An 18,422-nucleotide genomic window follows, 5' to 3' on the forward strand; every position below is an offset into this window, starting at 1 on the left:
GTGGCCCATAAAAGAGCATCTCCAGGCAGCACAGAACAGATGCTGTGGTATCGGAGAAGTTCAGAGAAAGCTATAAAGTGGGTGCCTGCCTGCGTTTGGTTGGATGGAGTTGGCTTGTGTCTTCCTCTACTTTTCTAACCATTGTCCTAGAAGCTTAATACTAGCAGAGCAAAGAATGAGAAGTCAAGCAAGTGTAGCATTAAGAGAAAAGCGCAGATTTATAAGAAAAGTCAAGAATGTCGAAAAATCCCAGTGTTCGAGCTGTTATATTCAGCTAGGCGAGGAAATGAATAACACTTCCTTTGAAATGAAAGTGAGCAGAAATGGGAATTCCCCCAGAAGAACTAGTGGGTGAAGGGAGCCAATAAATAGTAAGCCCAACAACTCTCTCTCTGCGCACATTTCCTCCTCCAGCTGTAGAACTGGAAGCAGGTAATCCTTCACTGAAGCAAAAATGATGAAGAAGGTCTTCTTTACAACGCTGCTGCTCCTGCTGTGTGCATTTGTGACTATACAAGGTAACCTCATCTTCTTTTCTTCTATTTAATGCTGATGACAGACAGGGGAAAAGTTAGGAACCTTGTTTAACAGCTGAGATTTGTCACTGGACCCTTTTGAAGGATCTCACACTCCACCTTTTCAAAGGGGCCAGCCGAGGTACCCCTTCTCCCCATTACTGATGGGTCACAACGGCTGCTTCCTCTAACCGTTGTTTCCCACCTCCTCTTGCAACCTCTGAAATGTCTCTTTCTGGAAGGGGTTCAATTAGTACTTCTACCTCTCTGCTGGAAGCTTTGTGGACAACAAAGATCCTTTTCCCACTGTTGGTGGTCCCACTCGGTAATTATGAAATTTTGGCAACTAGTTCTTGGCTGGATATTAACCATCGCTGGCTATGAAGTCCCACATAATCCAGCGACTGTTTTGCTTAAATTTTGACAGGGTTCAGAAGAGATACCCCAAATCTGCCAAGAATGAATAGCGAGTCTCCTCTTTGTAGCTAAGATAGTGATAGCTTCCGAATGGAAAGAGCCTAAGAGCGGAACTACAAGTGACAAAAGGCACAGGTTGGACACTTGTCAGCTTCCCTCAAGTTTTGATGGGAAATGTAGGCATCCTAGGCTTGCAGCTTGGCTCTCTGACTGCTGTCCAATGGACTTTTCAACTGTCACTTGTCCAACATTCCGCTAACCTGCCTACATTTCCCATCAAAACTTGAGGGAAGCTGACAAGTGTCCAACCTGTGCCTTTTGTCACTTGTAGTTCCGCTCTAAATCACCATCTCTGACTAAATGGTACAACAAGCTATGGGAATATCAGATACCTTGACAGATACAGAAAATCACAAATCTGGTTCGATTTTCTTTGAAAAGTGGTCTCCTCTAACTGAGAAAATGCCATCTAATATAATTGAATCAAAGTATTGTAATAACCACATTCTCCAGAAAATATTACTATATTACTAAATTTCTGCTCTACTTACTTCTTGCTTTCTTGGCTCAATATGGAAAAGTAAAGTCTATTATGTTGCTCCATATGCATATTCATGTTCTCAATACCTTCTTGTTTTGGGAAGTTACTGTTGTATTTGTACTAATCTTTAAAAAATTAAGTTTGTGTTGTATTATAGTGACTTCTCTTCCATACAGCATCCCTCATGAGGACAGATTAAATTGACAAAGATACTTGCTGACCCCTACCCTAGGGTTTTTTTAAACAGGGATTTGTTTTGTGCATTTGTTTGGTATTTCAGATAATTTTTTGCTTCCAGAAACTGGCCTTTTCCAGAAAAAAAACTGGTGGTCATTTTCCTCCATGTAGGATAGTATGTACAATTAATATGAAAGCAATGTCAAATATAGGAAGTAGCTAAAAGAAACTTATTTATAATATTAAAACTGAGTGGTAGTTAAATGGCCCAGCAAGGCTGAAGTTCCAGAAATAGAGTCACAAAAGAGACTCTCATTTAAATCCATGGCTATGAGCAACTCTTGTTTTCCCCAATTATCAGCATGCAGAATTTTGTATGGAATAAATGTTTTGTGCAGAATTTTGAAATCAAGTTTCTAGCCTTCCCCATGGTCAACATAATTCAGAATTCCCATTCTTGTGATTAAACTAAAAAAGAAAACATGTTATGAAAAGAACTTCCTTTCCTGCCTCACACCTAAACTTGAAAAACCCTTCCTTCCTCCCTGCAATCTATTCTCACCAAACTAATCTCTTCCTTTCAATACAAAAATTATTGTCTGTGCCAACATATTCCCTTAAAGCTAGATTGATGTAAACAAAGCATTGCTAAATGAATGCCTTAATTTGCAAGCTAAGAAATGATCACTTCCCTTCTCTCCCCTTCTTTGTCACGGACTAGCACAATATCAGGAGAATGCTGAGTTTAGCGTCGTAGTCCTAAGCCCGTTGACTTGATTGGAAAAATCTTAAAAATAAAAAAGGGGCATCTCCACTTGTTATGTCTATTACTTATGCTCTGTTTCAGATTTCTGTAATCCTGGTCCTATTAGTGTGCTTATTAGATGTCTCATCCTATTTGATTGCGACCCACTTTGTCCCTCAGTGAGAAAAGCAGACCAGGAGTCATTCCGCACACGTTGGATAATGCACTTCCAATCCTCTTTATAGATCATTTGGAATGGATTTTTTTGTGTGCGGAACAAAAAATCCACCTTAAACGATTGATAAAGTGCATTGAAAGTGCATTATCTAACGTGTGCGGAATCAGCCTATAAATACCATACATTCATAAATCAAATAAAATACTGTATGAGTGATTCCGCACACGTTGGATAATGCACTTCCAATCCTCTTTATAGATCATTTGGAACAGATTTTTTTGTGTGCGGAACAAATAATCCACTTTAAATGATTGATAAAGTGCATTGAAAGTGCATTGAAAGTGCATTATCCAACGAGTGCGGAATCAGCCTATGTCTTTTCTGCTCAGTCACAAAGGAGGGCAAATGCTTTTAAAATAAATGAATGCAAGACAATACGTGCCAAGGCATGCAAGTAGCAAAACAATACAAACTGCAATTTTACAGCTTTCCTGGGTCTAGAGGGAAATCAAGCATGCATGTGTGTTAACTCATCAACGTGCTGATTGTTGCAGGCATGCCAACCTCCAAGAGACAGCGCTGTCTTTGTCGAGGAAAAGACTTGCCCTCTGTCCAAATTCATCGCATTGCTGAAGCGGAATTCCACCGGCCGAGTGCCAGCTGTGATCGGGAGGAGCTGATGTAAGCAGATGGGGCACATGACCATGGCTTTTTTATGGATACTGATGCTAACATCTGGTCTCTCTTTCTTGCTGCTAGCCTTCTCCCCCCACCCCACCCCCTTTCTTTGCCGTTTCTCTTTATTGTATCTCTTCATACATTTGTCCTGTTTTTACTGACATTCACAGAGATGCCAGAACCAAAAGTTCATCTAATGCTGGCAATAAGGGCTCCAGGATTTGGGAGGATTTCAACCGAGGTGGCTCCCGTAACAGTAAAGAGGCAGGGCAGGCAAATTAAAACCTCTTCTGTGCCTTTCACCGTCTTGGGTGCACCAAAGGAAACAAGAGTAAAAGCACTATTGAGGTGACGGAGCCCTGATAAATGCCTAACTTTGCCACCCTTTTGAGTCAGCCCTGAATCCTGGAATCCACGTATTCTTCGGGTGGAAATACATGTTACTACATACCTAGGGATGCTCAAGTGAACCTCATTTCATGTGTCCCCCCTCCAGCTTTCCATGCACTCACTCACACAGAAACACTTCAATTTGCTCCATGTGAATACATTCACACATTTGATATCAGTTCCTCCTCAACTGCTAAAAGTATCCCAGTTTCCCCCACATCCATTCAATGAAACACAGATCTTCACACCTTCTCACACCTTAAAGAGATGAAAATTGGCAAATTGGCCTCCCACCTTTGGGGTGGGGGAGGGTTCTCCCCACCAACGCACTTTGTTAATTTGTTTTATTATTTGTATATTGATTTTAGTTCTTGTTTTTATCAATTTTAACTGTTCACCACCCAGAGCCCCTGGGGATGGGCGGTATATAAATTGAAAAAATAAATAAAATAAATAAGTAGCCTACAGTACTTGTTCTCACAGCAAAAACAGAGCTGAATTGGTGTTCTGCCCTCCGAATCACTTGCAGATGCAATTACACAAAGGGAGCTCCCGTGAAAGCAGCATTTGCATGCCCCAAGCAAAAACAGCCTGCACATGAATTGAGAACTACACATACAATCCTGTACTTGAGCATCCCTAGGTACTTAGTAATGTGTAGTTCCACCCTTAGAACCAGAGGAGTTAGCTGTGTTAGTCTGTAGTTGCAAAATAGTAAAGAGCCCAGTAGCACTGTTGTACCCAAATTATGTGTGTCTGGTTATCTTAGCCAATTAAGAGAAATGAATACACACAGAGAATGAAGTCTAATGAAGGATGTTGTAAAGAAAAGCCAGATATATTTGCAAATATAGGACACGCTACTACTAGGTGAGCTCTGAGTGTGTCCCTAGAACAAAGGAGTACGTGCTATTTTAAAGGTACATGACATCACACTGGAGAAATGAAAGTCACACTTAAGGCATCCAGAGGAGTTAGCCGTGTCAGTCTGTAGTAGCAAAATCAAAAAGAGTCCAGTAGCACCTTTAAGACTAACCAACTTTATTGTAGCATACACTTAAGGCAAAGCATCTGACTTCTTTCGCATCTTTGGATTGACTATTGTCCATTTTTCAAACTTAGTCTCGCAACAGAACATCTGCAGTTCTATCTCTGTTCATACCTTCTTCTTATCAACTTCCCCATATATGGTCATTCAACCCTCAGAGCCAAGTTACAAGTGACGAATGACACTTGCCTGGCAAGTGAACAGACTCACATGTTTTCCTCCCTGTTCACTTGCCATTCACTTGCTCTCCACTTGTTCACTTGCCATCTCTGTTTCTGCAGACGGGTCTAAGGAATGTCCTTAGTTCCTGCATGTATCTATAGTTCTATAGATATAGTTCTATAGAATCTATAGTTCCTGAAGGCCAAAATTTCTCCTTTTCCGGTGTGCAGCCAGAAAGGCCCAAGAAGCCAGAGGAGCCCAGGCAGGGACCAGTTACTTTAAAACATGCACAAAGAATATATTTTATGTCTCTTTTTCTATACTAGTGTGATCTCATGATTGATCTAAAGTCACTACTAAAATTTGCTAATCTCACAGCACCTTTAAGACTAACCAACTTCATTGCAGCATAAGCTTTCGAGAACCATAGCTTTCTTCGTCAGATGCACCCTTAGAAGCCAATTGTGATAACTGTCTGAGGCGTGGAGATATATTCTATTGTCCAACCCAGCTTCCCCAATCTGTCATAAATCAAGCAGGGTTGGCATCAACATACCATGAAGTATGTATCCTGGTATCCTGGCCAGGTATCCTGCCACCAACCTGCCATCCACATACCACATATCTCTCCTGCTCCCCACCCTTCTCTGCCTGCTCATGAGTGCTCCACTAACCATGCTCCCAGTTAAACATGCTGCCCAGCATAGTTGAAGAAGAGCATGCACAGTGTACATGACTGTGGTGCTTCTGGCAGCCATGGCAGGAGCGCAACCAGCCACATGCAATGACCACAGCCATCAGGCAAAGGGTATGCATGCAGTGTGGGCGAGCGAGTGCGGGAAGTGTAAAGACTCTGAGCAGGAGAATGGGACAGGGGGACATAGGAGGAGGGCAGAGCAGGGGGGAGCTAGTTTTAGGCAGAGGGGCTCCCTACACACTCCCTGCCCGGAGACCTCCAAAATGTGGAATTGTCCTAAAATCAAGCATATGTTGCCTCTAGTTTCAATTGATTGTCCAGATTTTTCTATGAAACCCAGGGCTTTCCAGGAAAGCCTCTCCCACACCAGGTCTTTGTTCCAGCTCAGAGCCAAACTACAAGTGACGTCTTACACAGGTTGGACACTAGTCGGCTTCCCTCAAGTTTTGATGGGAAATGTAGGCGTCCTGGTCTTGCAGCTGTAATGGAGAGCCAAGCTGTCACTTGTAGTTTGGCTCTCAGCTTCTTAACAGCACTGGATATCCACCCCTGCCCCCTGCCCCCCATCCCTTACACACAGTATCCTCTAATCATTTGCTCTCCCAGGTTTTCTTTAAGCTTTTCCTGCATGTTTTCAGACCACCTTTGAGAAAAACAGGGAACACTTTGTTCTGCTGCAGTCTGCAAACAATGGACATTTAATCAGCTGGTGCAAGCCAAAAACTCAAGTCATGCATTCCATTGCCAACAGTGAGCTGACTTACTCTGTCTGGATCACAGCGAGAAAGGCGACCTATAAGAAACACAAACAAACAAGCAAACAAACAAATAATTAATACTATGCATTTTTCCACCATGATTGCAAATCCTAAGGACTTGCATCCTCAAATGTGTACCAGAAAGGTGGGAATGTGATAATTTTTCATTTGCAGCTGGTGCAGTGGGCTCTGGGTTATGAAAATTCATGCCACTATCAATTTGTGTGTTCTTATTTATTTAAAATATTCATATCCCTTTTTAATCTCTCAGAGCAGCTTACAACTTTAAAAACACAATCAACAATCCCAAAGTCTCAGTACACCAATAAGAGAAAAACAATCTCTGTATTCTGCCTACAAATCTTCTAGCCAGCTATTTCAAATTAGGAATAGTCTACTGTTTATAGATTATCAACAGCTCACCTATACAATTTTACCTTACACAAATTCTTAAGTAAATGTTGAATGCTAGCAGTAAGAATACTGTGTAATCCGGACTCTTTTTCAACTTGCCTTACAGTGTCACATTAAAACCCAAAGGGAGAAAGAAATGCCTGAATGTTAACTTGGAGCAAGGCAGGATAATAAAAGAGGTGAGTCCTATTAAGGGCTAATATGAGAAGGGCCGTTTCCACACGGCTCCCCGCTGCTCGTAACAACCCGGAAGATCGCACAAAAAACGCAGAAGATTGTGTTTTCTCACGTGAGATTTGTACAATGTCACATGACGCGATCATCCGCGTTTTTTGAGCGATCTTCCGGGTTGTTACGAGCAGCGGGGAGCCGGGTGGAAACGGCCAAGGTCTCAGCTGGGGTGGAAGACCTGAATCCCCTATGAAGGCCATTTCCACACGTCTTTCCCCCTTGCGCAAAATCACGGAACGACAGCATCTTCATGGCACGATTTCCCATCATGACTTCATTTCGTGGCGTGACGATGTCAGAAATCGCACCATGAAACCGAATCATGATGGGAAATTGTGCCACGAAGATGCTGTCGTTCCATGAGTTTTGCATGATTTTGCGAGAGGGAAAGATGTGTGGAAATGGCCCAAACGTCTTCCTGGGCCGTTTCCAGACGGCTTACCTGCCTCCGGAACGTCGTGCCATCTTGCGGGGAAAACGCGAAATATCGCGTTTTCTCGCGTGAGTTTTGCGCGATGTCGCGCGACGTCGCGCAAAACTCACGCGAGAAAACGCGATATTTTGCGGTTTCCCCGCAAGATGGCACGACGTTCCGGAGGCAGGTAAGCCGTCTGGAAACGGCCCTGGTTTACTACAAACAAGTGTTGCATAGCTGCAGAAAACCAATCACAAAACAGGTTATTTTTTTGCTTCCCTGACAGGCAATTATGAAGAAAAAGAAATAATTGATCTCCAGACACAGAAAAGAAGAATGTGAAAAAAAATCCACATTTTCTGGTCAACACTATCAACTATTTCAATACAGGAGGCATTTGGCAAAGAGTATTTACGATACCTTCATGAGCAGCTAAGAACCTATAGACCAGAATGGTGTGTGCATGTTGCGTGTGCATGCATGTTGAGAGAGGGAAAAACAGAAATACCTGATTACTCAATGCTGTGGTTGAACTAGCCCAGGTTGTACAACCTCAGAGAAAGATTTGTACAGACATAGCAGAGTCGTCCAACCATTTAAAGCAAGGTTTCTGATATAATGATGCATTGACATAGGGGAAAGTTGCAGCCTTGCTCATGTTTTGACTTTATTTTTGTTTAATGGGATGTTACTACAGTCCAGCAGACAAATGCATATCCATGAACTAATAAAAAACTTTAAAAAGCAAATAATACCTTTTCTTAAAAAAGGTATAGTCACGGTGGTAAAGAATATGTCCCTTGTTATCAGTGATGGCATAGGCACTAGCCAATAGGTGGCTGTGATGGTTTCATGAAACAATAGCTGAAAGGGAAAATGAGATTTAATCATGAACGATGAGTTAGGGTTGCCAGCTTCAGCTTGGGAAATTCCTGGAAATTTGGGTGCTGTGCATGGGGAGGGCAGAATTTGGGGAGAGGAGGGAGTTCAGTGGCAAAATAATGCCATAGACGCTATCCTCCCAAGTTATCTCAGTAGACTGGAGGTCAGTTGTAATTCCAGGAGAAATCCAGATCCCACCAGGAGGCTGGCAGCCCTAGATAATATCTGCATTCCGTGTCATCTTCATTCTCCACCCCCACCCATGGCCAATAAATCAGTCTCAAAAGTAACATTTGAAAAATCTCTGTATACATTTATGGAAGCCTGACTTCCAAATATGTAGGAACTCCAGTACCTCTTTTTAGAACTCACACACTGGCATCTGCCCATGAGCAGAGCAGCCCTATGGCCTGTTCTTAGAAAGGTAAAGTGTACCATCAAGTCACAACCAACTCATGGTGACTCAACAAGCTTTCTCCTTGTGGGGTTATCAAGGCGAGAGACAAGCTGGGGTGGTTTGCCATTGCCTGCCTCTGCATAGCAGCCCTAAACTTCCTTGGTCCTCTCCCATCTAAGTACAGAGTGTGGGCAACCCTGCTTAACTTCCAAGTTCTGACAAGCTCAGTCTAGTCTCTAATTACATGTAGGTTGATGTTTCCAACCAAGCACACACTTGCCGTTTCCACACACACTGGATAATGCACTTTCAATGCACTTGAGCAATCCTTTGGAAGTGGATTTTTTGTTTCACACACGAAAACCCAGTTCCAAATGATTGCATTGAAAGTGCATTATCCAGCGTGTATGGAAGCAGCCACTGTGTTTCAAAGTCTACCCCGTCAGCGATTCTAGACAGTCAGGAAAGGAACACCAAGTACAATACGGCTCAGGCCTCCTTAGGGTTATCCTTTTTTACTCGTTTTTATAGCAATAATAATAATTGTGTGCTGTCAAGTCACAATTGACTCACGGCAACTCCAGGACGATGGGGTTTTCGAGGCAAGAGACCAGCCTAAGTGGTCTGTTGTTGCCTTGCTCGGCATAGCAGCTTCAGTCTTCCTTGGTCGTCTCCCATCCAAGAGCCAACCCTGCTTAACTTCTAAACTCTGATGAGATCTAGCCTATTAAGGTTGCTATAGGAACTTTTCTTAACCATTCTAAAATTATCCAGGCCAGTGTTTTTCTAGTTTACTACCTCTAGGGAACCCATTCCAGGCTGCTCCCTCTGCCAAGAAACACTAAATCAAGTAGTAGATTTCACACTCAGTTCACACAGGTCCCTTGGCCCAGGCCGTATCATTCTGCATGAATTAGGGCACATTCCACATTTCCCTACTCTTTGGATTTTCAGAATTGCACATTGAGTTCAAGTTGTCTTTCGGGGGGGAAATGCCTATCTTTTCTGAATTTCTCATCCAGGAACTCCCAATAAGCTTCTCAAGGACCTAGGGTTGCCAGCTCCAAGTTGGGAAATTCCTGGAGATCTGGGGGGGTGAAACCTGGAGAAACCTGGAGAAAGTGGGGTTTGGAGAGGGAAATGACCTTGGCATGGCATAATTCCTTAGAGTCCACCCCCAAAGTAGTCGTTTTCTCCAGGTGAACTGATGTCTGTGGTCTACAGACCAGTTGTAATTCCAGGAGATCTCCAGCCACTTCTGGAGGCTGGCAACCCTAAGCTTCAGTAGTACATTAATAATTAAACCAAAGCCTTTTCCTGTTGGTTTTTGGTAGCTCTCCCAAGCTAGTCAGAGACTTGTTTCTTAAATATTAGAAAAGATTGAGGCCTTCAACTATTGAGTAAGCCAACTTCTACATAAAACCACAGCCTCTCCATTGGAAAAAGAGATTAATAAATAATTGAAAGGAATTCCTTCCTTTAGTTTCTTTTTCCTTTTAAGGCAAAGAACTTGGTTAATAGTAAGAGGGTGAGATAGGAAATTAAACAAAAAGAATTTTGCAATGCGTATCCTCTAAAATCTTGAAAGCCCTGAATGGAAATACCTTGAACTGGAATGCCTGTTTGACACTGTTATTATCACAGCCACACTATTATGTCATGCCAAAAGATAATAGTTTTATTTTTCTGCCAGATTTTGTACAGGATGCTAACTGATGGTAAAAAAAAAACAGGTTTTTTTTAAGGGCCATCTGGCTATTCTCTGGCCAAAGTCTTTAGCATGTTCTCCTGAAGCCAAGCCTACCTACCAGATGTAAGGTGGCGTAGTTATGTAAAACTGGGTTTCCTAGTCTGTCTAAAAATGTGGAAAGTTAAGAGCAGTTTGTTTTTGGTGAGTGAGAGCAAAAAAACCCAACAACGGTTCTAGAGTTTGGTTTTAGCTGTCAGAAACAGCTTTGAGAATTCCACTGGGATAGCTTTGGACCAGTGCATGACCTTTGTACCGGTTTCCTATCTACCCAACATGTATATAATTGTAAATAAACATATTTTTTGGTAATATGTCTCCTGTGTTCTCTACACCAAAGGAAACACAACTTTTCTGGCTAACTCCTCAAGAAAGAACTGATTTTAGCTTTAAAAGGACACTGTTGACTAGTTATGTGTCCTACAGCTACAGGAACCAGAATTGCATTTGGGAGGGAGGGGCAGGGGAGAAAGTCCCCCCCACCCCTCATTTTAGACAATATAAGAGCATCTATATTTCTGTTCAGTTCATTAATTCCATACATTGAGAAAACAATTCTATGCTATGCTTACTTGCTCAAGTGTAAGTCTCCAGGTAAAACTGAGCAACTTGTGACTATTCATATAAACAAGTAAATGGGCTCATGTTCTAAGTAGGGTTACCCCATGTAACTAGGGTTGCCAACTGAGGGTCAGGAGATTCCTGGAGATTTGGGAGTGGAGCCTGGAGAGGGTGGGGTTTGGGGAGGGGAGGGACTTTAGTGGGGTATAATGCCATAAAATGCACCATCCAAAGCTGCCATTTTCTCCAAGGGAACTGGTCTCTGTAAAGTGGAGATCAGTTGTAATTCTAGGAGATTCCCAAACCCGTCGGAAGGTTGGCAGCACTGTTAAAATGGCTCCCTCTATGCCAAGAATGAAAGCAAAAAAATGAGGTCACCCGCAGACAAAGATTTCTGAATGCCCTAGGGATCCCCAGGTATACAGAAATATTTATTTATTATGTTATTTATATTCTGCCTTTCTCACTGAGACTCCAGGCGGATTACATAGTGTGAGATTAGTACAATTAGTGGCAAGGACAAGGGCAGGCATTTCCATACAGTGTCAAGAACATTTCCATAAACAATGGCCGTCATCACATGGGCTTTTATTTAGCGCTAAAATGGTGCTATTTCCCGGCAAACACCCACCTTATTCCAACACTGTAGCGATTTTCTCTCTTCTGCTTTGTGCTTGATAGTCGCGCTATTTTGTGCCTCAGTGTGAATGCCTCACATCGACGTATTTCGCCTCGCAACGTCCTATGTCCTCCCTTCAATCCCAGAATCCATTTCTTCCTGCGATTCCCCTTTTTAAAATTTTATTATGTCCTTATAATGCCATAACGACATAACACAATGTAAACTTTCTGCTGAAGTAAAAATGACTCAATCGCCATGGTAGAGTCTTCAGCGATGGGGATCATGTCAGACAGGGAGTTTTCTGCGGGCAAAGGGCTATTTATATAATTTCAAAGTTGGAAAAACAAAAGGGTCGTAATGTTTTGCTCTAACGGAATGTTTATATGCTGTTATTCCGTTATAGCGGAATTAAACGCCAGAATAATTTTAAAAAAGGGGAGGAGGAGCTGCTTCTGCGCGGTTAGAGAGAACAGAACAGAGTGCTTCGGTGTGGACAGCTGGTGGCGCAAAGAGCCGTTAGGTGACCCAAAGAAACGTTACTGTGCCGATAACATGTAGGACGCTATATGCTGTAAATTTAACGGAAGAGATGCCCGTGTGACGACAGCCAATGTCATGGGGTAAAAGAATCTAAGTTTACAAAGATATAGTATTAGCAAGGATCCAGTATGGGGTTCAGGAATTGCTGAAACAAAACATAATCATGTCTAGGACTTACATTGAACAACATAAAGCACAGGTAGGATATAGGAGTACATATTTAAAGCGACAGGTAATATGAAAGGCAACGTAATGGTGAAATCTATGGTTTCTAACTCAGTAGCGAATATGTAAATATACCAAAATAAAAAGGTCTCCCTCCTTAATAAGGACTGCTTTTGCGTGCAGAAAATTGATAGAAATTGAAAATCTGTTAAAGAACAAAAGCAAAACACAGATAAAGAAGCAGATGGGGAAATGGGCTTGCTTGGGCTCTTGAAAGTTTATAGAATTCTAGAGGTGGATGGGGGAAATTCCAAATCAGTTATTTCCCCCTGCCCATGATTCCTCATAGGCCTCTGGTTTGTTCCCTTTAATACCAACTACATGGCTGAATGCCCATGACAACGGCAAAGACGGAGCCCTCTCAGAGACAAGGTCAGGATTCCTAGATGTCTGAGGGATTCCCAAAAACATGCAGAAATAATAATAATAATATGTAAATTTATAACGACAAACAGATTCCAAAAATAACAACCGAACAAGCGTGCTCATTGCCTTCATAATGTTGATAGCAGTTAAAACAAGTGTTCTCACCGTGAAGGATGTCTGGACACGTTTAATGTATTGAGAAAAGGCAGTGGTTACTGCAACAAAATGGCTGCCATGGGGGAGACCAGTCACAAAATGGCTGCCATGAAGGTTAGCTCTAATCACAAAATATTAGACCACAATAAAATGGCTGCCATGTAGATTAGCTCTAAGCACAAAATATTAGGTCACAACAAAATGGCTGCCATGTAGATTAGCTCTAAGCACAAAATATTAGGTCACAACAAAATGGCTGCCATGGGGGAGACCAGTCATAAAATGGCTGCCATGGAGATTAGCTGTAAGCACAAAATATTAGGAGGCTGCAAGCCAAGTGTCCTCTTGTGATTGAGGCAGCTATTTCTGAATGAGTGTTCCCTGCAGACACGAAGGGCTCTTGTGAAGGATCGCCCAGTCCAGTGGAGGAATTCCAGGGCTGCTTCTTTTTCTGAGGGGGAAGATGCAACTGGGTACCAGGAAACATCAGAGGGCCTCTAAGAGCTTATATTATTGTGGAGGGGTTAGGATTTCTGTTCCCCCAGTGGGGGTGAGGGATCCCCACTCCCACCCACCACCACTCACCTGGCCGGGGGGGATATGGTGAGGGAACAGGATGGCGCAAAGCTTTCTAGCAGCTTACTGGCTAGCAGGTTAGATGCAGCAGAGACCACACCAAGGCCGATTCCAGATGGGCACTAATAAAGCGAGTGCTTTCGCTTTTTCACCGTTCAAACCCGTTCACACCCGTTATATCCCGTCCCATCTTACCTGCGCTTCATGGCGCCTTGTTCCGTGATATAGGCTGCCGGTGTGAACATCCGAGTACGGGTTTGTACTGTTCGCGACGCCCCGTCACCGCTCAGAGGCCTGCCCCTTTCCCCCCCGCCGGCCGATGGCGAGGCCATTTTTTTTTTAAAAAACCGGGCGCAATTTGCGCAAGAACGGGAATGCGTTGATCGACGTGCGAAAATGCGCACTTCGGCAAAGAACGGCAAGGAATTGCCATTCTTGCCTTTCTCCGTGCGGCTGGAAATTTTTTTTTGTTTCCCAGAAAACATTTATCGATGTTGCGAAACATCTCAAAAGGCGCACTTGCGCTTCTTTGCCTCTTCTTCCTTTTTAGTGCGGTCGCCATTTTGTTCCTCTCAAAGAATCCCGCAACGCCACGTATTGTCGACCTTTGACCTGAACTCCCTTGCACGCTGATTTGAGGAGCTTTGAGGGGCCCCATCCTAGGGACGAGAGAATTCCCAACTCGCAAGCACAGTAGCCAACGCCGGTGTTTGTTGCATACGTGGGTATTTGGAGCAGCATGGCCAGCGGGGGGGCAGTTGCTGGGAAGCGGGGAGTATCCTGGCGACACAGAGAGATTATGGATCTCCTACACTTCTGGGGTGAGGAGAAGATCCAGGAAGCTCTGAGAAACACCCACCGGAACTTGGACTACTTCGAGAAAATCTCGAGGCAGATGGCTGAGCGGGGCCACAAGCGGTCGGCTACAGAGTGCCGCTCGAAGACCAAAAACATGCGCCTGGAGTACAAGAAGGTGATGGCACACAATGGTCGATCTGGGAACGCGCCTACAACCTGCCCCTACTTCAGGGAGCTCGACAGCATTCTGAGGGGGGATGCGAGTGTTAACCCAAAGCGGCTTGCAAGAAGTATTGTGCTGGAGGTGGAGGGCAGGACGAGGCCAGACCCAATGGACCTTCTGGAGGGCTCTGAGGAGCTTTTCAGCCATGACCTGGTCACCATCAATGCGGACCATCTTAGGACGTCGACCCCTTTCCCAAGCGGTAGGTGGGGGCAGGGTGGAGTGAGGGATTCCGGTGTTGGGGGGCCATTCGGGCTTGGGGAGAGGAGATCCGTTCTGACGATGCTGGCCTGTTTCCATTAACAGGGCACATTGGCTTCGAGGAAGAAGACCTCCTGGAGCACGGGGATGATCCTGACGCGACCTTAAGTGGACTGGCAGGAACAGGTGAGGGGCCGGGTGGGGGCTACCCAAGCGGGCCTGGGCAGAGGGTGGTGTGGGCTCAGGGACATAGGCACTCTGTGGGGCGGGCCAGACTCTCCCCTCCCCAGGCCATGCCGTGATTCTCTGGGGCTGCATGGCTCTCTTCCTGGCAGCCATGACTGAACCCCCCCCCGCCCTGGGCACAGGCCAGGCCCCCCTCCCCCGGCCAAACTGTGATTCTCGGGCCCACTGCCCCTGAGAGAATCCCCTGCAAGCGCTGCCCAGGCTGGCCTGGGCAGAGGGTGGTGTGGGCTCAGGGACATAGGCACTCTGTGGGGCGGGCCAGACTCTCCCCTCCCCAGGCCATGCCGTGATTCTCTGGGGCTGCATGGCTCTCTTCCTGGCAGCCATGACTGAAACCCCCCCCCGCCCTGGGCACAGGCCAGGCCCCCCTCCCCCGGCCAAACTGTGATTCTCGGGCCCACTGCCCCTGAGAGAATCCCCTGCAAGCGCTGCCCAGGCTGGCCTGGGCAGAGGGTGGCGTGGGCTCAGGGACATAGGCACTCTGTGGGGCGGGCCAGACTCTCCCCTCCCCAGGCCATGCCGTGATTCTCTGGGGCTGCATGGCTCTCTTCCTGGCAGCCATGACTGAAACCCCCCCCCGCCCTGCGCACAGGCCAGGCCCCCCTCCCCCGGCCAAACTGTGATTCTCGGGCCCACTGCCCCTGAGAGAATCCCCTGCAAGCGCTGCCCAGGCTGGCCTGGGCAGAGGGTGGTGTGGGCTCAGGGACATAGGCACTCTGTGGGGCGGGCCAGACTCTCCCCTCCCCAGGCCATGCCGTGATTCTCTGGGGCTGCATGGCTCTCTTCCTGGCAGCCATGACTGAAACCCCCCCCCCCCGCCCTGGGCACAGGCCAGGCCCCCCTCCCCCGGCCAAACTGTGATTCTCGGGCCCACTGCCCCTGAGAGAATCCCCTGCAAGCGCTGCCCAGGCTGGCCTGGGCAGAGGGTGGTGTGGGCTCAGGGACATAGGCACTCTGTGGGGCGGGCCAGACTCTCCCCTCCCCAGGCCATGCCGTGATTCTCTGGGGCTGCATGGCTCTCTTCCTGGCAGCCATGACTGAACCCCCCCCCCCCGCCCTGGGCACAGGCCAGGCCCCCCTCCCCCGGCCAAACTGTGATTCTCGGGCCCACTGCCCCTGAGAGAATCCCCTGCAAGCGCTGCCCAGGCTGGCCTGGGCAGAGGGTGGTGTGGGCTCAGGGACATAGGCACTCTGTGGGGCGGGCCAGACTCTCCCCTCCCCAGGCCATGCCGTGATTCTCTGGGGCTGCATGGCTCTCTTCCTGGCAGCCATGACTGAAACCCCCCCCCGCCCTGGGCACAGGCCAGGCCCCCCTCCCCCGGCCAAACTGTGATTCTCGGGCCCACTGCCCCTGAGAGAATCCCCTGCAAGCGCTGCCCAGGCTGGCCTGGGCAGAGGGTGGCGTGGGCTCAGGGACATAGGCACTCTGTGGGGCGGGCCAGACTCTCCCCTCCCCAGGCCATGCCGTGATTCTCTGGGGCTGCATGGCTCTCTTCCTGGCAGCCATGACTGAAACCCCCCCCCCGCCCTGGGCACAGGCCAGGCCCCCCTCCCCCGGCCAAACTGTGATTCTCGGGCCCACTGCCCCTGAGAGAATCCCCTGCAAGCGCTGCCCAGGCTGGCCTGGGCAGAGGGTGGCGTGGGCTCAGGGACATAGGCACTCTGTGGGGCGGGCCAGACTCTCCCCTCCCCAGGCCATGCCGTGATTCTCTGGGGCTGCATGGCTCTCTTCCTGGCAGCCATGACTGAAACCCCCCCCCCCCGCCCTGGGCACGGGCCAGGCCCCCCTCCCCCGGCCAAACTGTGATTCTCGGGCCCACTGCCCCTGAGAGAATCCCCTGCAAGCGCTGCCCAGGCTGGCCTGGGCAGAGGGTGGTGTGGGCTCAGGGACATAGGCACTCTGTGGGGCGGGCCAGACTCTCCCCTCCCCAGGCCATGCCGTGATTCTCTGGGGCTGCATGGCTCTCTTCCTGGCAGCCATGACTGAAACCCCCCCCCGCCCTGGGCACAGGCCAGGCCCCCCTCCCCCGGCCAAACTGTGATTCTCGGGCCCACTGCCCCTGAGAGAATCCCCTGCAAGCGCTGCCCAGGCTGGCCTGGGCAGAGGGTGGCGTGGGCTCAGGGACATAGGCACTCTGTGGGGCGGGCCAGACTCTCCCCTCCCCAGGCCATGCCGTGATTCTCTGGGGCTGCATGGCTCTCTTCCTGGCAGCCATGACTGAAACCCCCCCCCCCCGCCCTGGGCACAGGCCAGGCCCCCCTCCCCCGGCCAAACTGTGATTCTCGGGCCCACTGCCCCTGAGAGAATCCCCTGCAAGCGCTGCCCAGGCTGGCCTGGGCAGAGGGTGGCGTGGGCTCAGGGACATAGGCACTCTGTGGGGCGGGCCAGACTCTCCCCTCCCCAGGCCATGCCGTGATTCTCTGGGGCTGCATGGCTCTCTTCCTGGCAGCCATGACTGAAACCCCCCCCCCGCCCTGGGCACAGGCCAGGCCCCCCTCCCCCGGCCAAACTGTGATTCTCGGGCCCACTGCCCCTGAGAGAATCCCCTGCAAGCGCTGCCCAGGCTGGCCTGGGCAGAGGGTGGTGTGGGCTCAGGGACAGAGGCACTCTGTGGGGCAGCCATTGTAGTATTTCCCCAGTCCGCTGATAATGTTGCCTTCTGCGCAGATGAGACTGAGGCGGGCACTGCCAGCGGTGCGGAGGACACTTCTGGAAAGGAGAACAGCCCACCCTCCCCGAGCAGCGGCTCACCAGGTACCCCAGTGACCCCCATTGTGAGGCCGGGCCTTGGAGGCATCAGTCCCTACGGCTGGCCGACCAAGGTCTGTGCCCCCCCCAGACTGGGAAATGGGGAGGCCTCGACTTGATTGGTGCCTTGACCTTGCTGCTGTTCTCTCCCCTTCAGGAGGCCTTCCCGCTGCCGCTGCCCAGCTGTCTCCTGGCACACGTCTTTCAGCAATCAGGCACCGTAAGCGGAGGACCCAGGGAAGCACCGAGGTGGCCGAGAAAATGATGAGCCAGGCAGCCGATCTGCACCGCGAGGAGATTGCCGAGCGGAGAAGGGAGCAGTCCGAGGCTCAGATGTGGCGGGCTGAGTTCATGGAGGCCACTCGTCAGGAGCAGGCAATGTTCCAGAGCGCTTGGAACCAGAACCTGGAAGTGATGCGTGCAGCCGTCAGCACGCTGCAAACACTTGGAGAGGCCATGCTCCGGCGACAGGAACCGGTGGCGCCCGCTCCAGAAAGGCCACCCCTTGTACCGGTAGTGACCAACACCCAGCCTGCGACGCCAGCTCAGGGAGAATTGGACGAGGGAACAATCAGCCAGCCTCCTGCCCCTCCTCCTCAGCCGAGGCAAGGTGTGCCAAGACGCTCCTGTGTTGGCAGGTCCAGGGATCGCCTCACCTTGTAGGCGCCCTTCTCAAAAGCATGAATTCCCACTCCCGGCTCCCACCAATGCACCAAAACAGGGACAACGAGGCGTTCAACAAACCCAAAAACTTTATTTTTCAACAA

At 48.2% G+C, this 18,422-nt stretch overlaps 1 protein-coding gene across 1 annotated transcript; it reads left to right on the top strand.

The window, feature by feature from the left end:
* Positions 1-423: 423 nt before the first annotated feature.
* LOC129336820 (C-X-C motif chemokine 11-like) lies at positions 424-10,680 on the top strand. Its single transcript, XM_054990183.1, has 4 exons — positions 424-518; positions 3,128-3,254; positions 6,827-6,899; positions 7,653-10,680. Exons 1-4 carry the CDS (start codon positions 455-457, stop codon positions 7,674-7,676), a joined length of 288 nt encoding a protein of 95 aa, XP_054846158.1. The 5' UTR covers positions 424-454; the 3' UTR covers positions 7,677-10,680.
* Positions 10,681-18,422: the final 7,742 nt, after the last annotated feature.

This window comes from Eublepharis macularius, chromosome 10, assembly GCF_028583425.1.
Source record: "Eublepharis macularius isolate TG4126 chromosome 10, MPM_Emac_v1.0, whole genome shotgun sequence".
Lineage (NCBI taxonomy): Eukaryota > Metazoa > Chordata > Lepidosauria > Squamata > Eublepharidae > Eublepharis > Eublepharis macularius.

What these genes read in the sequence shown, in the direction of transcription:
- LOC129336820 (XM_054990183.1), top strand. Translation starts at nt 455, where the DNA reads ATGATGAAGAAGGTCTTCTTTACAACGCTGCTGCTCCTGCTGTGTGCA. An exon ending in TGTGATCGGGAGGAGCTGAT is followed by an intron (nt 3,255 to 6,826) that starts GTAAGCAGATGG and finishes CTTGCCTTACAG; the next exon opens with TGTCACATTAAAACCCAAAG. An exon ending in AAGGCAGGATAATAAAAGAG is followed by an intron (nt 6,900 to 7,652) that starts GTGAGTCCTATT and finishes CTTCCCTGACAG; the next exon opens with GCAATTATGAAGAAAAAGAA.